The sequence below is a fragment of the Anthonomus grandis genome, chromosome 18 (genome assembly GCF_022605725.1).
Source record: "Anthonomus grandis grandis chromosome 18, icAntGran1.3, whole genome shotgun sequence".
In the NCBI taxonomy this organism is placed as follows: domain Eukaryota; kingdom Metazoa; phylum Arthropoda; class Insecta; order Coleoptera; family Curculionidae; genus Anthonomus; species Anthonomus grandis.
In genome coordinates, this window is record NC_065563.1 from 12,690,978 (window position 1) to 12,706,817 (window position 15,840).

Sequence of the window (15,840 nt, forward strand, 5' to 3'; positions counted from 1 at the left end):
CAAACTCGTCTTCTTCATCCTCGGACTCTAAATCCGACCCAATTTGGTCTAGAAGTTGGAACAATGCCTCCTCGTCATCCCTTAGATGGTCCAAATCAATAATTTCCTTACTTCTTCCTGTAACAAAGAATAAATTGTATCCAACTTAAATAAAACCAAAGCACGTTAACTCCCGTGGCTCACAATTGTGATATACATAACAAAACCATTCTTGGAATCAACAATTTTAAAGATATTTTCAATTTCTAAAAACAATGCACTTAATTGAAGTTTATTATACCTATTTAATATTCTTCTTTTTTCCCCTAAATTCTATAAATAAATAATAACTTACCTTAACAAGCCATTGTTGAAAATAATCTGAAACTTTTCAGGTTATGACAAGACGATTTGCGCGTGCACACCTATAAAAGGCACTATTCACAATCATGTCTCCACCCAGATTAAACGTTTTTTGATCCTTATAACACTAGTAAATAAGGAAGTCACAATTGTGACATCGGGTAGCGTAAGGGTTAAAATCTATTTTTGCAAATTACAGGTACCGTGCTTTAAGTTAAGGTGCACCCTATCTTTTGAAAACTTATATGGTTCTTTTGTTTTCAGTTCCTGTTTACAAAACAATTATCGTATTGTCGTAATGACGTAATTTTAAAGTTTTTGTAAATCCATGTTTGGTCCCATTCGTTTTAACCTTGTCTGAGGCGCTAGATCTGTAAGATTTATTGACGGAACCCCCTTAATTTGTGTAAGTAACCTTTTGCAATTTACCAATTTAAAACCTGAATCAAAAGTGTTGTTCTATTTAAAAATCCTTTTTCAGTACTTAAGAACAGTTAACTAGCGAGGTATTGTAACTTAAATTTGGTGACGCCTAACTTAATTTTGATTTATGGCAATGTGTTACGTATTTATCGTTCCAGGACCAAAGACCTTCCAATATAAAGCTGCCGTTTGCTCCGTAGCAACAATTATTTTCCTATAAAAACGCTACATTATGTAAGACTATCTATGTTATATCACATAGACAGTCGAAACACGTCGAGAATAAAATAAAGAATTTTAGTTAGTGATAAAACTGTTTGGTAATCGGACAAATTGACAAACGTTCCTTTCTTTTTTTTTCCAGTTATGACGATTTACTAGTCGCCGCCCCGTTCTACTACTCGGACACGAAAGGGGGCGCGGTCTACGTGTACTATAACCTCAGAAACTGTAAAACGGGGACGTCGCACAACTGCACCTGGGACGCCGTCTTTTACGGGGCGCCGCAGTCGCGGTTCGGATTCGCTCTCGCTTCGATAGGCGACATAAACAAGGACGGGTATAACGACGTCGCGATCGGCGCCCCCTACGAGAATAATTACGGGGCCGTTTACGTTTATTTGGGGTCCGACGAGGGACTGCGGGAGAAACCCTCGCAGGTTTGTTTGATGTTTTCGAGAGAACAAATTAGCAAGAATGACTAATCTCCTTCGGCTAGCAGTTTCATCAGTAACAATTTTCCAGGTTATGAGTTTTCCGCAACTCTCGACGTTCGGGTATTCGCTGAGCGGCGGCCTGGACATGGACAACAACGGCTATCCGGATTTATTAGTTGGCGCCTACGAATCCGAGAGGGCGCTACTGTTCCTAACCAGACCGATCATCGACATAAAAATCGACATTTCCAGTAACGACATGCACAATATTAACTCGTCCAGAAAGGGATGCGCCGATGACCGGACGAACAAAAATAACACTTGGTAAGTTACGCGCTACTGTTCACTGTCTCCTTTTATGGAAATGTATTGCCTTGGTTTTTAGCTTCTCGATCAGATCCTGTTTTTCCATCGTGGGCAAAAGCAACAAGTTCGAGAAGTTCGCCGTGATCTACCACATCGCGGAGATCCCGAAGATCATCCCGCGCGTGTGGTTCAAGAACGCGCGGTTCGCCGACCAACGGAAGAACGACAACAAGTTGACCGTCCCGGTGACGAATCCCGCCAAGCAGTACTGCCAAAGGGAGATCGTTTACATCAAAGAGGGCGTCAGCGATATCCTGTCGCCGATTAAGTTTAAGGTCAAGTACACCTTGGAGGACGACAGTAGACCGCACACGCCCATTTTGAACACGACCTCTTTGAAAGAGTTCGAGGCGACGTTCCAGAAGGATTGCGGAGATGACGACGTTTGCGTTAGTAATTTACAGTTGCGGGCCGGAACTAATTTGGAGAGTAAGTGAAACAGTTCACGTGAGAAGGTTTTGATGTTGGCAATTGATTTTCGGGAAAAGTTTGCTACACTTTAGGGGTGTCACTCGATAAGGTTATTTTATTATTGTACGAGGGATGTCTTTTAAGTTTTGCATATAGAAACATAGAGGGCGTCACTAATCAAATGTCATTAGTCAAACTTAACCTCAAACTTTACTTTTCTTAAATTCAAAACGTCAGTGCGATACATATAGTTTTACAGCTACAGTGAATTTTTAAAGGTAGCAAATTGCGCATACCATGGAATTAAACAGAGAACATTTTCGGGCCATCATTTTTTACAATTTTCGAAGGCAATTATCTCAACAAGAATGCTGTGCTGAGTTGATTTCTGTTTTCGGTAATGAAGCACCACATCAGTCGACAGTTTCTCGTTGGTATGCAGAATTCAAGCGTGGACGGGTTAGTCTTAGCGACGATCCAAGGTCAGGTGCACCAAAAACGGCTGTCACCCAAGAAAACATCGATGCTGTGCGTATGCTTATCACGGAAGATCGACATGTGACATATCGTGAGATTGAGGCTTCATTGGCGATTTCAAAGACCTCAATTCAAAAAATTTTGCATGAAGAATTACGGGTAAGAAAATTAGTTTCCCGCTGGATACCGCATCTGTTAACTGAAGAACAGAAAGAAGCTAGGGTGATGTGGTGTCAAACAACTCTAGACCGCTTTGAGGCAGGAAACTCTAAAAATGTGTACAGCATTGTCGGCGGTGATGAATCATGGATTTACTCATATGAACCTGAAAATAAACGTCAGTCGTCTGTATGGGTATTTCAAGATGAAGAAAAGCCAACAAAAGTCATTCGTTCTCGAAGTGTATCCAAAAAGATGGTTGCAACATTTGTCTCAAAAGCAGGTCATGTTGCAACAATTCCTCTGGAGAATCAACGAACTGTTACTGCCGATTGGTACATTACCATTTGTTTGCCGAAAGTCATCGCTGAGCTTCGAAAAGCGAACCCACAACGACGAATCATCCTCCACCAAGACAATGCAAGTTCGCACACAGCCCGGAAAACTATTGAATTTTTAACTTATCAAAACGTCGAATTATTGGATCATCCTCCGTACAGTCCCGACCTAAGTCCCAACGATTTTTATACTTTTCCAAAAATCAAGAATGAACTGCGTGGTCAGAGGTTTCAGACGCCAGAGGAAGCAGTTAACGCCTTTAAAAATGCAATTTTGACAGTACCCACCAACGAGTGGAATAACAGCTTTGACAACTGGTTTGAGTGCATGCAAAAGTGCATTAAATTTCGTGGAGAATACTTTGAAAAACAATAAAGTCGTTAAAAGTTATTTTTTGTTTTATTCCAGCTGCATATGCAAAACTTAAAAGTCAACCCTCGTAATAATAAATTACTTTAATAGTACCAAGAAAGGCTACATAGGCGAATTCTAGCCACAGGCTACTTTACTGTTGAAAACCAGAGTGGTTTAAGTCAAAAACTGTGATTTTTAAGTAATTAGACCCAAAGTTAATGTATCATTGGTAAATCTTCAGTCCAAATACTAAAAATTTAACATTTAGATTATGTTAATAGAGGAATAACTGAAATTTTACTCAATACTGGAATATTTATTTCCATAGACTCAAATGAGTATCGTATAATGTCAAAAAATAAAATTATAAGACCTAAACATACAACTTTTAAAAAGGCCTTAAGTAAAAACAACAAAAAATCTACAATTAACTAAAGACTAAGAATATAGATAAACTACAGCTTCTAACAAACAAACAAATACGAATTATGGGAGTAAGGATGAGACGCTGCAATTTAATTCTGTTACCGTATAAAAGGAATTTTTAATTAAAATTCTTTTCAATGAAGCTTTGAAATTATTAAACTTCTCAATTTTTTTTATTTCAATGGGAAGATTGGCGTAAATAAAATATTCATTACTTCTAGACATTTTCGCTAACTATTTGCTTACACATTTACCGATTTCATTTTTTTTCGTACAATTGAATAGAGAATTTTACGCTGCTTACTATGATGTATCTATCACACGATGGGGGTTCCCATTTGACATATTAAAGTGAGGTTAGCTGGAGGTGAGGAAAAAATGATGGAAAACATGGTTAACCGCAACCATGTTTTTACACGCCTAAATGTACTGAATGAACGTTCGATAGTACAAGTAGTTGGCGAAAGTGTCAAAAATATTTTTAGCGCTTTTTGAATACTTGTAAAAAATTCGCATTCATTAACAAGCAATTTAACAAAATCCAAGTTTTCGTAAACCGCCTTGGTTTTCCAGGATGCTACCCATGTGTTGTACTCAGCTACAAAGTTTTCCAATTCAAACTGCCGAGTAACATTTATGATTTGATCCGACGATTAAATAATATTATTTTTGATGTTTTTTGGATGGAGTAAACTTAAAGAAAAACCAATACTAAAATCTTCGGAGAATCGCGAGTTGAGGGACGTAATTAATGAATCTAAATATGGATTAAATATACTTAAGTCTGAAATACTGCTCTGCTGAAGTAGAAGGAATATGTGGTCGATGCGTTTGTCGTTTTGCCACTCTAGGCATTTTTACATCAAAATCTAGTATTTGCGCCATTTCTTTTACCAGCTGGTCAATATGCTGTTTTGCAGATAAAAGATTTATAGACACACCTTGAAATTTATTAGTTACCGGCTCGAGTTGAGATGAATATTTAGAAATAATTTTAAGGCAAACGAGAAAAATGCAATTGGTAACCGAAGTAAGCAAAATATTTGCTTTTGTTCTTGTCTGTAAATTGAATCCAGCATCTATCGACATACTTTCCAAAGTAGATTTAATGGCAACAACATTTTCTGAAAAAATACGTATTGACTTATATTTTGAGGTTCAACGAGTTTCCGACAAAAGAGGAATATTTGTTACCCTACTTCTTCTTTTTGGACTCTCGCGAAAAAAATTAATTATTTCTTTAATAGTGCCAATTGTATTTTGTATCTGTTGAACGCTGTTAGGATCATTAACCACAGGGTTAAGTTTATGGGCATTACAATGGTAATATGTCGCCCTAGGGTATTCATCCTTTATAAGTTTTTGTACCCCGTTGTCCTTACCGGCCATCGTGGAGCATCCGTCAAACCCAAGACCTACAAGCTTATTTAAATTAACACCATGTTTTTTTAGAAAATTTATTATACTATAGGTAGAAAAGTTTATAAAGAGCCGGCTGCTCTATTTTTCAACACAAAATCGATAGAAAATCCGGTGGCAGAGAGAAAAGACGACCGCAATATATTTTCTCTCGCTTCTTATTAAAGAAACCGCAAGAACAAAGCAGCCGCCGTACTTCGTTTCTTTGTACCTGTCGGGGTTTTAAAGCCTGAAAGCCTACTCAGTGTCGTCTCGTACGGGAAGTGAGTTAATCGTGTTATAAGGCATTTAAAATCTGTTGTGTTTTTTTTTAAGTATAATAGTGAAATAGACTATAGTTTTTTTAGTTAGACTATCCAATTTTTATTGTAAAAGGTAAGTAAAATTGCGGAAATTTCGAATGATGAGTGGACAAATATTTGCAACCATATAGAAAAACAATAAAATCTGTATTGTTGTGACGAATTCATAATGAGTTACTTATTATATTAGGTATTACGTCACTTATAGCAAAAATCAATTCAGAAATTTTTATCTCACACGCTCAACAATTGAAAAGAAGAAGAAAATAAACTTATTCACTTATTTAAAAGAAATATGAACTTAAATCTGTAACGATACCGTTCGATATGCTTAATTTAATTTAAGTTCAAAAAGTTTTAAATACAATAATTTACTTGAGGTATAATAGATTTTTTATATACCTAGGAGCTGAGGTTCAGTCTATTAATCTCTGAGCTCGTTTCTTCTTTTCAATATCCTACCTAACTTTGTTATGAATATTACAATTAAAAAACGATAAAAAACAATAAGAAGACCTACTTTTTTTAAAAAATACCTAATTTGAACCAACGTTTCGGTAGTTATATCTACTACCGTTATCAAGGTAATTAAAGTAAAATTAAATTAAATTAAAAATAAAATATACTTATCTTTCAAATTTTCAGTAATGCAGTCTCATCAAAATTTCTTCCTAATTCGAAAATACTTTATATACTTTTTTATATGATTTGACGGTTTATTAATAGTTTGACAAACTATTTTTAAATTGATTATTAAAATTATTATCTAAATTGATTTTTGCTATAAGTGACGTAATACCCAATATAATAAGTAACTCATAGAAAAACAATATTTCCAAAGATGTGATTTTGATGAAGCATTGGATTCTTTAAAATTTACAGTAAATACAGGCTCATCTGATGAAGAGATCGAATGGTCTTCATCGGATGAATCTGATTTAGGTTGTAATACACAATCTGATAGTGAATAAAAATATATAATATGTAAAATAATGAAATAAATCTTTAAGCTTATACCAATTTGTTTCTTTACACAAGTCGTTTAAAATACCTAATCCTTAAAAAAAAAATGCGAATAAAGAATAATTTTCAGCTACCTATTTGAAATCCTGTTTTAAAAATAATTAGCGAACTGCATCCTCCTGTAAGTAAAACTATTTTTTATTATGATTTTTTATGGGCACATCACAATGCTAACAAATATAATTTTAATTTATCTACATTTTTTTAAACGAATCTCGGATCAATTAAATTCAAATATCGTCGCTTTGGTAGTGAAGAGTCGTAACCCACAAAAAATTGAAAATTGAGTTAAGACTGTCAACAAATAGTAAAAAGTATAAATTTTGATTATTAAAAGTATCCTAAGCCACAACCTATATAAAGTCCCTGAAACATAAAATTTGCTAAGAGATCTAACCCACATTTTAATATAGTGAATAGGCATAAGCAGCTTAGCACTTTTAGCAACTGCGTTTTTAAGCGTTATGGATCAAAATATTATAGATGTGAATAAAACTAATCCACATTTTTATGGTTTCTGTGTTGGCTCTTGCGTCCCTGTTTCGGCCCGCTCGTGAATGCTGAGTATCTTTTTATCTCTTTTTGGTGTCGTTAGTTAAAAAAGAATCAATATACACACAAAGTCTACTAAATTACCTTTCGAAATCGCTATTTGTTTATGTTTTGGAATAATAATTGCACGCATTTAGTGCGCTTTGTATTCTTGAGTTAGAGCGTTGACTGTTTAGTTTTTTTGTTTATTTAGTTAGTGTTTTTGTATTGTTAAGAGTGCTTTTTAAAAAATGTCTTCAAGGAGTAAACTTATAGTCCAAAGAGCACTAGAAATGCAGTTAAATGATGACGAAAGGTCCGACGAATCCTCTGATAATGAAGAAAAAGAATATACCATACTATCGCCGGTTTATTTTGGTAAGTACATAATTATTTTTCGAGTGAATAGTGCGGAATTAGGCGTACGTAATTCGTAATTAACGTACTTTCTGTATCTAACATGATTATAAATATGTACAAATTAAATACCTAACTTATTGTAACTTATAAAAAGATAATTATTAAAATGTATGCACATTTTAGATAAAATGCCGGTTACTGCAGGAGATTGTGGGCAAGACATTCCCGATACCGATGGGTTATTATTATCGCCACCAGTAGCAGTTGAAGGTATAAAAAATTTAACGCAAGTACGCAGTCGCATGTGATTTATTAAAAATAATGTTTTTTTTTTTCAATTAATATTTTAAGTTAAGTTTAATTAAATTAAATTAAAAAATTAAATAAATATATTTATCGTTTGTAATTCTAAGCATGCATCTGCGTTACATTTAAAGTAGTCGTTTTTTTTAAATTACGTTTAAAATGTTATTACTTTTAGGCAGAGAACAAAGCGTTGAATTTCCGGGGCTGAGTGCAGTCACGGCTTACCATCAAGAATTTTTGAACAGTCGAGTATCACCACCAGTTGAAGGTAGTTTGTTAATTATTGTAATCAAGTACACCATATTTTTAATTTTCAGTGCAAAATCAAGAAAATCGAAACGACGATAACGACGAAGCATCTTCAAGTTCAGAACCGTTAGTAAATGTAAGAAAAAGGCTTTTGATGGAAAGAAACAATGCCACATCAACATTCGATGTCACCGAAAATGCAGAGAAGGAAAAGGTAACAAGAAAACGAAAACGTGACCCATCAAAATGGACCAGAAATGTCCAAAAAACTTTAAGAATGGAGGGAAAAGAATATCGGACACAGAAGGGAAGACCTAAAAAAGCAAAAACAGTAGCAGAGGTAAAATGTAGATGTCATTACAAATGTAATGACATTTTTTCCAATGAAACGCGACATGATATTTTTAACGAATTTTATAATATAAAAAGCGAAGAGTCAAGGTGGAACTTTATTGCTAAACATGTTCAGCGTATCCCAAAGAAGCGTTCATACGTTGTACAAAAAGAGGGTAGTCGAAGAAAGTTTACCTTAGTATATAAACTTACTGCAAGACATACACAACATCAAGTTTGTCAAAACTTTTTCCTTAAAACTCTACAAATTTCGAGTAAAAAGGTACTTACAGCACTGGATAAAAGTTCTGCACATGGAGTCGTTAAGCCAGATCAAAGGGGCAAGAAATCACCACTGCAAAAAAAATCTGAAGCAACCAAAGACATAATAAGATCTCACATTAAAAAATTACCCTTAATTTCTTCACATTACTGTAGAAGCACAACAAAGAGGGAATATCTCCCTACAGGATTATCTGAAAATAGAATATATTTAGATTATAAAGATTATTGTGCAGAGCTTGGAGTAGTACCAGAAAAAGCTAGCTTTTATAAGCATATTTTTACCTCGGAGTTCAATATTGGTTTCCATCGGCCTAAAAAAGATCAATGTGATTATTGTGCCGGGTTTAAAAACAAAAATGATGAGGAAAAGATAAAAATGCAAGACAGTATGGATGCACACTTGGCCCGAAAAACAGAGGCTAGAGAAGCAAAACAAATCGACAAAAATCGTGCAAAACTTGACAAGAGTTTTTTGTGTTTTGCCGTAGATATGGAGAAAATTCTTTTAACGCCTTCATTACAAGTAGGAAAGTTATACTATACCCAAAAACTAAAGACATTTAACTTTACCGTATATAATTTGGGGACTGCACAAGCTGAAAATTTTATGTGGCATGAGGGGGTTGGCACCAAAGGTTCGTCAGAGATCGCAACCTGTTTGTGGAAACTTTTAAATGGCTTTAGCCCTGAAGTAAAAGAAGTTACATTCTATGCTGACACAGCATCGGGACAAAACCGTAACTGCATTAATGCTGCCATGTTTTTACGAGCTGTACATTTGCTTCCGATTGAAATTATTAACCAAAAATTTATGGAGTCAGGACACTCTGAAATGGAATGTGACAGCGTTCATTCTGCCATTGAAAACCGTGGTAATAAAATCGATATTTACACCCCAGAGGGTTGGTACACAGTAGCTGCATCAGAACTGCAAAAACTAAGCAACCATTTTACAATGTTACTGAAATGAACTATTCAGATTTCTTAAATTTTAAATCTTTTTCCAAATCCGCAATATTAAACAAAAAAAAATGTACAGATGGAAGTAATTTGAATTGGTTAAAAATAAAATGGATTCAATATAGGAAAGAAGAACCTAACAAAATTTTCTTTAAAAAACGTCTTGATGATTCTGAATTTCGTTCCATAGAAGTTAAAAAGGCATCTTTAAGAAATGGCGTATCTTCCCTAAATGCAGTTATACCTAATTTGTATACAACTAGTATACCAATTGAAAAACGAAAATTAACGGGCTTGCGTAAGTTATGCGAATCTGACTCCATAAAGTCTGATTATCACGGATTTTATGAGGGACTAAGAACCACTGATGAGGATCAAGTTGAATCCGAGAACGACGAAAACTGACAGTTTAAATAAAATTTATTTTTAAACATTTTGTATTAGTAATATTAATAATAAAAAGTTAAAAAAAACTGCTGAGTTTTATCATTATTTTATAACATTATTGTTAGATCTTTTCACATCTTAAAATATTCCGGCAAAACAACTAGCTTTGTGGTAGTGAAAGGGGCTAAGCCACATAAAACCTAAAATATTGTTTATAATTTCAAAATAAAAATATCCACACAACAAGTATGACACCTAATTACAAATATCAAAAAATTGTTATGATTTGACCTTTTTTTAATATTCTAGAAAAGAATATATAAGTTTTTTGGAAACAAACTTTTTTGAAAGCGCGCTAGCTCCAGTTTTACTTTATGTGGGTTAGGACAGTTCACAACCAAAGCGACGATATATGCATTCTTAGTTGGTATTTCAACTAAATCAAACGCACTTATTATATCGCTAGCTATACCTACTAAAAATCTAGGGCTATTTAAACTCTAGTACAAATAAATATCAAGAATTTCAACAAGTGTGCCGCCTCCACTGTCTTCAGACCTCAACATAGTCATCTGACCCGATCGATAGAATAACGAGATGCGCGGATTTTGCCGCCTGTTGATGTCACCGGTTCTTTATAAACTTTTCTAACTATAAGTGTCCTCACCGCAGGCACACTACCACACAAAGGGTTAATATTAAAAAGCTGAGTTTGAACTTGATAAAAATGGCACAACTACTACAATTTTCGTGGCGGTATGCTTTGCTTGCTAGAAAAATAGGGTTTTTCACGTTTTACTCGAAAACCTTAAGGTTATGTGAGAAAAGTATAGATACAAAAACTATAGATTTTTTTATTACCTATTAAAAAGCATTTTTTTCTTAGGCAATTATTTTCTGCAAAAAAAAACATTTTTCATTAATTCTACCCTTAGCCCCCCACCCACCCCACATAACTTACCAGTAGGAAATTGTTGTTCAAAAATCATTGTTTTTCATAATAATACGCATGAATAACAGCTGGTTTTGTTATTTATATCTAATCTAATAACACAGTTTGTTTATTTAAATTTGATATATTTGTATATTAATAAATATTTAATACAAAAACAGTGCTATTAGATTGGATATTATGTACAAAAAACGGTGATTTTTAAAAAATAATTACTAGGATAAGGGTTGTGGTGATGAAAAATAAAGTAAATCTTAGAAAATTTCAAAAATGTATTTGTGACACTCCGATTCAACGGCCGCAATCTTTCCAGAAAGTCCCACGGGCGAATACACCGTGAACATGGTCGACCAAGAGTTCATCCTGGAGGCGAACATTTCCAACCTGGGAGAATCCGCTTACGAGGCGAAACTGTTCATCTTTCACCCCACCGCACTCAGCTACATCAACATTAAAACTGAAAAAAACAAACACGTGAGTATCCATCCCACTTCTGAAACTATCAATACTAAAGCAGCAACGTTGCCGAGTTTATCTATATTTTTTTTGGGTGTGTGAAATTTAGACGAACGTAAAGTGTTCATACAAAAACGACACCCTGGTGGTGTGCGACCTGGGCAACCCCTTCCAAGGCAACGCCGCGGACGAGATCAAACTCCGGTTCGAAATCATGAAAAACACCAAAGACCAAAAGCTCGAGTTGAACCTGAAAGTGAACTCGACCTCGAAGGAGGAGTCGAGTAACACGGAGGCCAAAGTGGTGGCGATTTTACAGAAAATCGCCGATTTCAGTATCCAAGGGTAAGAAACTTAATCTCAAAAAGTTTCTTACCAGAGTAACTTACCATGTTTTAACAGGAAAGGTTCGACGAATCTCTTCTTCGGGGGCAAAGTGGTAGGAGAATCGGGAATGCGGAACCTGGAAGATATCGGGGCGCGGGTTGTTCACCAGTACTATTTGGACAACAGGGGCCAGTGGGACTTACCGGACGTGAAGGTGAACGTGCAGTGGCCTTACCAGGTCAGGCCGGGCAAGGAGGGACAGCAAGGGAAGTGGCTGTTGTACTTGGAAAGCATGCCGAAAATTGTTGGTAAGTCGACGCGTAACTTTGGACAAGAGCCTTATTTACGATAGGAAGCAGTGGTGATTTTAGTACGATTGTTTTGAAGAGTACGGGGTGTCCCATTTTGGGTACTTTTGCGGGGGATATCATCTCCGTTATTTTTTGAGATAGAGAGTTGCGGTTTTCGTGACACTGTGCTACTTTTTCGTAAAGCTAAATAAAGGTGCCGTCTACGAAATTTTTATAGCCCTTTTTAAGATACAGGGCATTTTTTAGGGACCCCCATCGTATCTCAGTTATCTTTAAGGTTTGTGTAAAAGTAAAAACTCACTCTTATAGATTTTTTTCCGTAGAATTCAGTGGTGTAGAAATATATTTTTTTTGATTAATAGGTTTTGAGTTATAACCCAAACTTATGTTTTTTTAAGAGGAAAACTGTATATTTATAGTTCATAAAAATTCATAATTCATTTTCATGGCCTTTTTTTTACCTTTTCAAAAATATATAACAGTATGGACTTGTTTTTAAAAATACGCAAATAAATAATAGTTTTCTAAATTGAAATGATCAAATTCATAATTTAATGGGAGGCCATGGCTATTTATAGCACGAAACAAAAAAATGACAAATAAATAAATAAATGTCAACTATCTTCGGGTTTTGATTGAGTTTATGCTCCAAAACCCATTTATTTTCGTTATTTATGAACTTTGGTAAAAAAATGGCTGCATTTGGAATGCAAACAAAATTTTAAAAAATATGATGTTTTATACAAAGCAATGAAAATGCTGAAGAAGCTTCGGAACTATATTTCCATAGGTTCTATGGTTCAATTTCTAATGTTGTAATTCTTTGCTTGGTAGATATCCAGAAAGAAGACAACCGTTTTTTGGTATATTTGCTCGTTTAAAGGACAATTTACTTGAGCACGGATAAACAACTTTATTAGTATTTCAGTTACAAGAATCGTCCTCATATGGAATTGTTGAATAAGAAATGCCCTTTCTTGTACTAAAACTCTTTTAAGAATATCTCCGCTATGTATCAAAATATTCTCAAGGAAAGTTAGAATTTATTAAAAAAAAAGCAGTGATAAAAATTAAGCCAACCAAAACTGTCCCAATTTTTAACCCAGAATCACGTTTTTCCCCTTAAATCCATCCTCAGAAATACCACTGTAAAGATGTAAAAAAAATATGAGAATATCTTCAACGGTTTTTAAGTTATGAGCTAATTGATAAAAATGTTGTAATTGGAATATGGTTCTCGAAAAACTTCGAATTTGATGGGTCTTGGACCTTGGTGGAGAATACTGTCTTTAACTCAAAAAGTAGTTGAGTTACAAGAATCGTTCTTATATGAAATTGTTAGGTAAGAAATGCCTTGTTAAAATTGAGTTTTTGATCACTGGCAACATAAAATACTAAGCATCTTTATCAACAAAATATCCTCCCTGCCTCCTGTGTAGATGCTGCGCTAAATCCAAAGCAGCCAATGTTGATTCTAGTGTATTCAATGTTCTAAGATTTGCACAAAAGGAGTGGCTTGAAGTTCCAAGATCAAATGTAAAATGCCTGGAAAATATTTTAAAAAATCCATAATCTGGAAAGACAATTAAAAATACTTCAAATGCTTGGAATAAGCTGGAAAATATGTAAGAAATTACGTTAAATTCTTAAAAGAAATATAAACTATGTTTACGTTTACCTTGAATACATTTAAAATGTTTATTCCTGAAGATGGATTTGAGGACAAAATGAGACGTCCTTTTCAGTTAAAAATTAAAGTAGCTAAGGCTCCTAGTGGTTAGGGTCATTTTTTTCAACAAATTCTAATTTTCCTTAGAAATATCTTAAGCAATACTTTGAATATTCTTAAAAAGGATTTAGCTTAAAAAGGGTATTTCTTCCTTACTACTTTTTGAGTTAGAGACAGTATTCTCCACCGAGGTCCAAGGGCCATCAAATTCGAAGTTTTTCGAGAACCATATTCCAATTACAACATTTTTACCGATTAGCTCATAACTTAAAAACCACCGAAGATATTCTCATAATTTTTTTTAGACCCTTACAGTGGGATTTCTCAGGATGGATTTAAGGGGAAAAACGTGATTCTGGGTTAAAAATTGGGACAGTTTTGGTTGGGCTAATTTTCTTTACTGCTTTTTTTAACAAATCCAACTTTCCTTGAGAATATCTTGACACATAGCGGAGATATTCTTAAAAGAGTTTTAGTACAAGAATGGGCATTTAATACAAGGGCATTTCTTACCCAACAATATCATATGAGAACGATTCTTGTAACTCAACAACTTTTTCAGTTAGAGACACCATTCTTCACCAAAGTCCAAGATGTTTAATGGCTCAGGATAACATCAATTCGGCTTTTCGATATGTACTAAAAAACCCTTATGTGTGGCCAAAGAATACAAGTGTTTCTAGTAAAATTTTCCTTTTTGGTACACATTTATAATGATTATAACTAATGACCATTTTTAAAAAATTGTACTAAAAAATCTGTAAGCAAGGCTTCACTAAGAAATTTCTAAAATGTTTAAAATTTAAGTACAATTAATATGATAATAGAGAAAATTGCGTGAAAGTGTCGGGCTTTTTTGTTTTTAATTAGTACAAATTTTTATACTTTTTAAATTGTGATTATTAATTATTTTTATTTTAAGGGAATTAATATACCTATTTTTTAATTAATTTAATTAAAAAAAAAACTGTTTAGTATGTACATACTAATAATTAGTTTTGGTATGCTTTAATGGGCTGAATACGACATGCGCGATTTTTAGTTTGTAAAACATCAAAAACCACACCAAACCCCGACCTGTGAGCTGGCAAGGCGCCACCTCAGAGTGCGGAGATTGGGAAAAGCGAGGAAGAAGTACGAAAACTCGAGAAGGCAGTTCGGGAACGAGATCTGCAAATTGAGAGGAGTAATAGTGAGTTGCACGAGATTAGGCTTAAAAACTCTCTCAGATTATCGAGAAAATGCAACTATTCGAACTGAAGATGAATAAGTTAATCTCAGAGAATCATTCTCTCAATGGGCAGATCACGGACCTGAAACGCAAACTCGGGGAGGTGCTGAACCATAACGAAACCCTTACGACCCAAAATTACACAATAAATGAGAAACTGACAGAAATGGGGGATCTGGTTAGTGATAAAAATCAAAAGAAATAAATTAAAAATTAAAGAACCAGGGAGGAAGCGGGCCTGTGTCCGACTTCACAAGACGGCCACGGAACCGGTTTACCCTGAGATAACCACAAACAGGGAGCCAGTCCCCTCAACATCATTCCCAGATCCCACCAAAACCGTAAATCCTACTTCTAAACTATACTCTATTTCAGAAGTGTATAGAACAATAAACTGGGGAATTCCGTTCTGTTTGGCTACATTTCGTGGTAGTTCATAGGCGCAGGTATTTAATATTTATGAATTTAATTTTCACGGATTAAATGCCTTTATTTTGAAAGAGATTAAATACTAAATAAATACTTTTAATCCTTTTGTATAGGTACCTATCTTAATATAACTGTACTGCGCTTACCGCCATATCATTGCGAACTACATCCTATAGAACTGATATTGGCGCAGGTAAAAGGATTTGTAGCAAGACAAAACACGACTTTTAAAATGAAAGATGTTAAGCTACTGTTTGATCAAGCCATTACGGAAGCGACACCAGAGAATTGGCGAAA

The 15,840-nt window shown here is 34.6% G+C and overlaps 2 protein-coding genes across 2 annotated transcripts in view; both read left to right on the plus strand.

The window, feature by feature from the left end:
* The window catches only part of LOC126747084 (integrin alpha-PS1), a 118,916-nt gene that overhangs the window by 86,565 nt on the left and 16,511 nt on the right, over window positions 1-15,840 (plus strand). The window contains exons 8-14 of the mRNA XM_050455579.1: window positions 1,130-1,424; window positions 1,510-1,745; window positions 1,807-2,216; window positions 11,374-11,534; window positions 11,626-11,861; window positions 11,919-12,151; window positions 12,231-12,252. Of these exons, the coding sequence (XP_050311536.1) occupies window positions 1,130-1,424; window positions 1,510-1,745; window positions 1,807-2,216; window positions 11,374-11,534; window positions 11,626-11,861; window positions 11,919-12,151; window positions 12,231-12,252 (1,593 nt within the window). The remainder of the gene's footprint in view (window positions 1-1,129; window positions 1,425-1,509; window positions 1,746-1,806; window positions 2,217-11,373; window positions 11,535-11,625; window positions 11,862-11,918; window positions 12,152-12,230; window positions 12,253-15,840) is intronic.
* LOC126746777 (uncharacterized) lies at window positions 7,805-11,333 on the plus strand. The gene is made up of 2 exons (XM_050455151.1): window positions 7,805-7,858; window positions 8,070-11,333. The coding sequence occupies exon 2, from the start codon at window positions 8,298-8,300 to the stop codon at window positions 9,729-9,731; it is 1,434 nt and encodes a 477-aa protein (XP_050311108.1). The 5' UTR covers window positions 7,805-7,858; window positions 8,070-8,297; the 3' UTR covers window positions 9,732-11,333.

Bases quoted from the DNA above. Each gene is read 5' to 3' on its own strand.
- LOC126746777 (XM_050455151.1), top strand. From the start codon at position 8,298: ATGGAAAGAAACAATGCCACATCAACATTCGATGTCACCGAAAATGCA.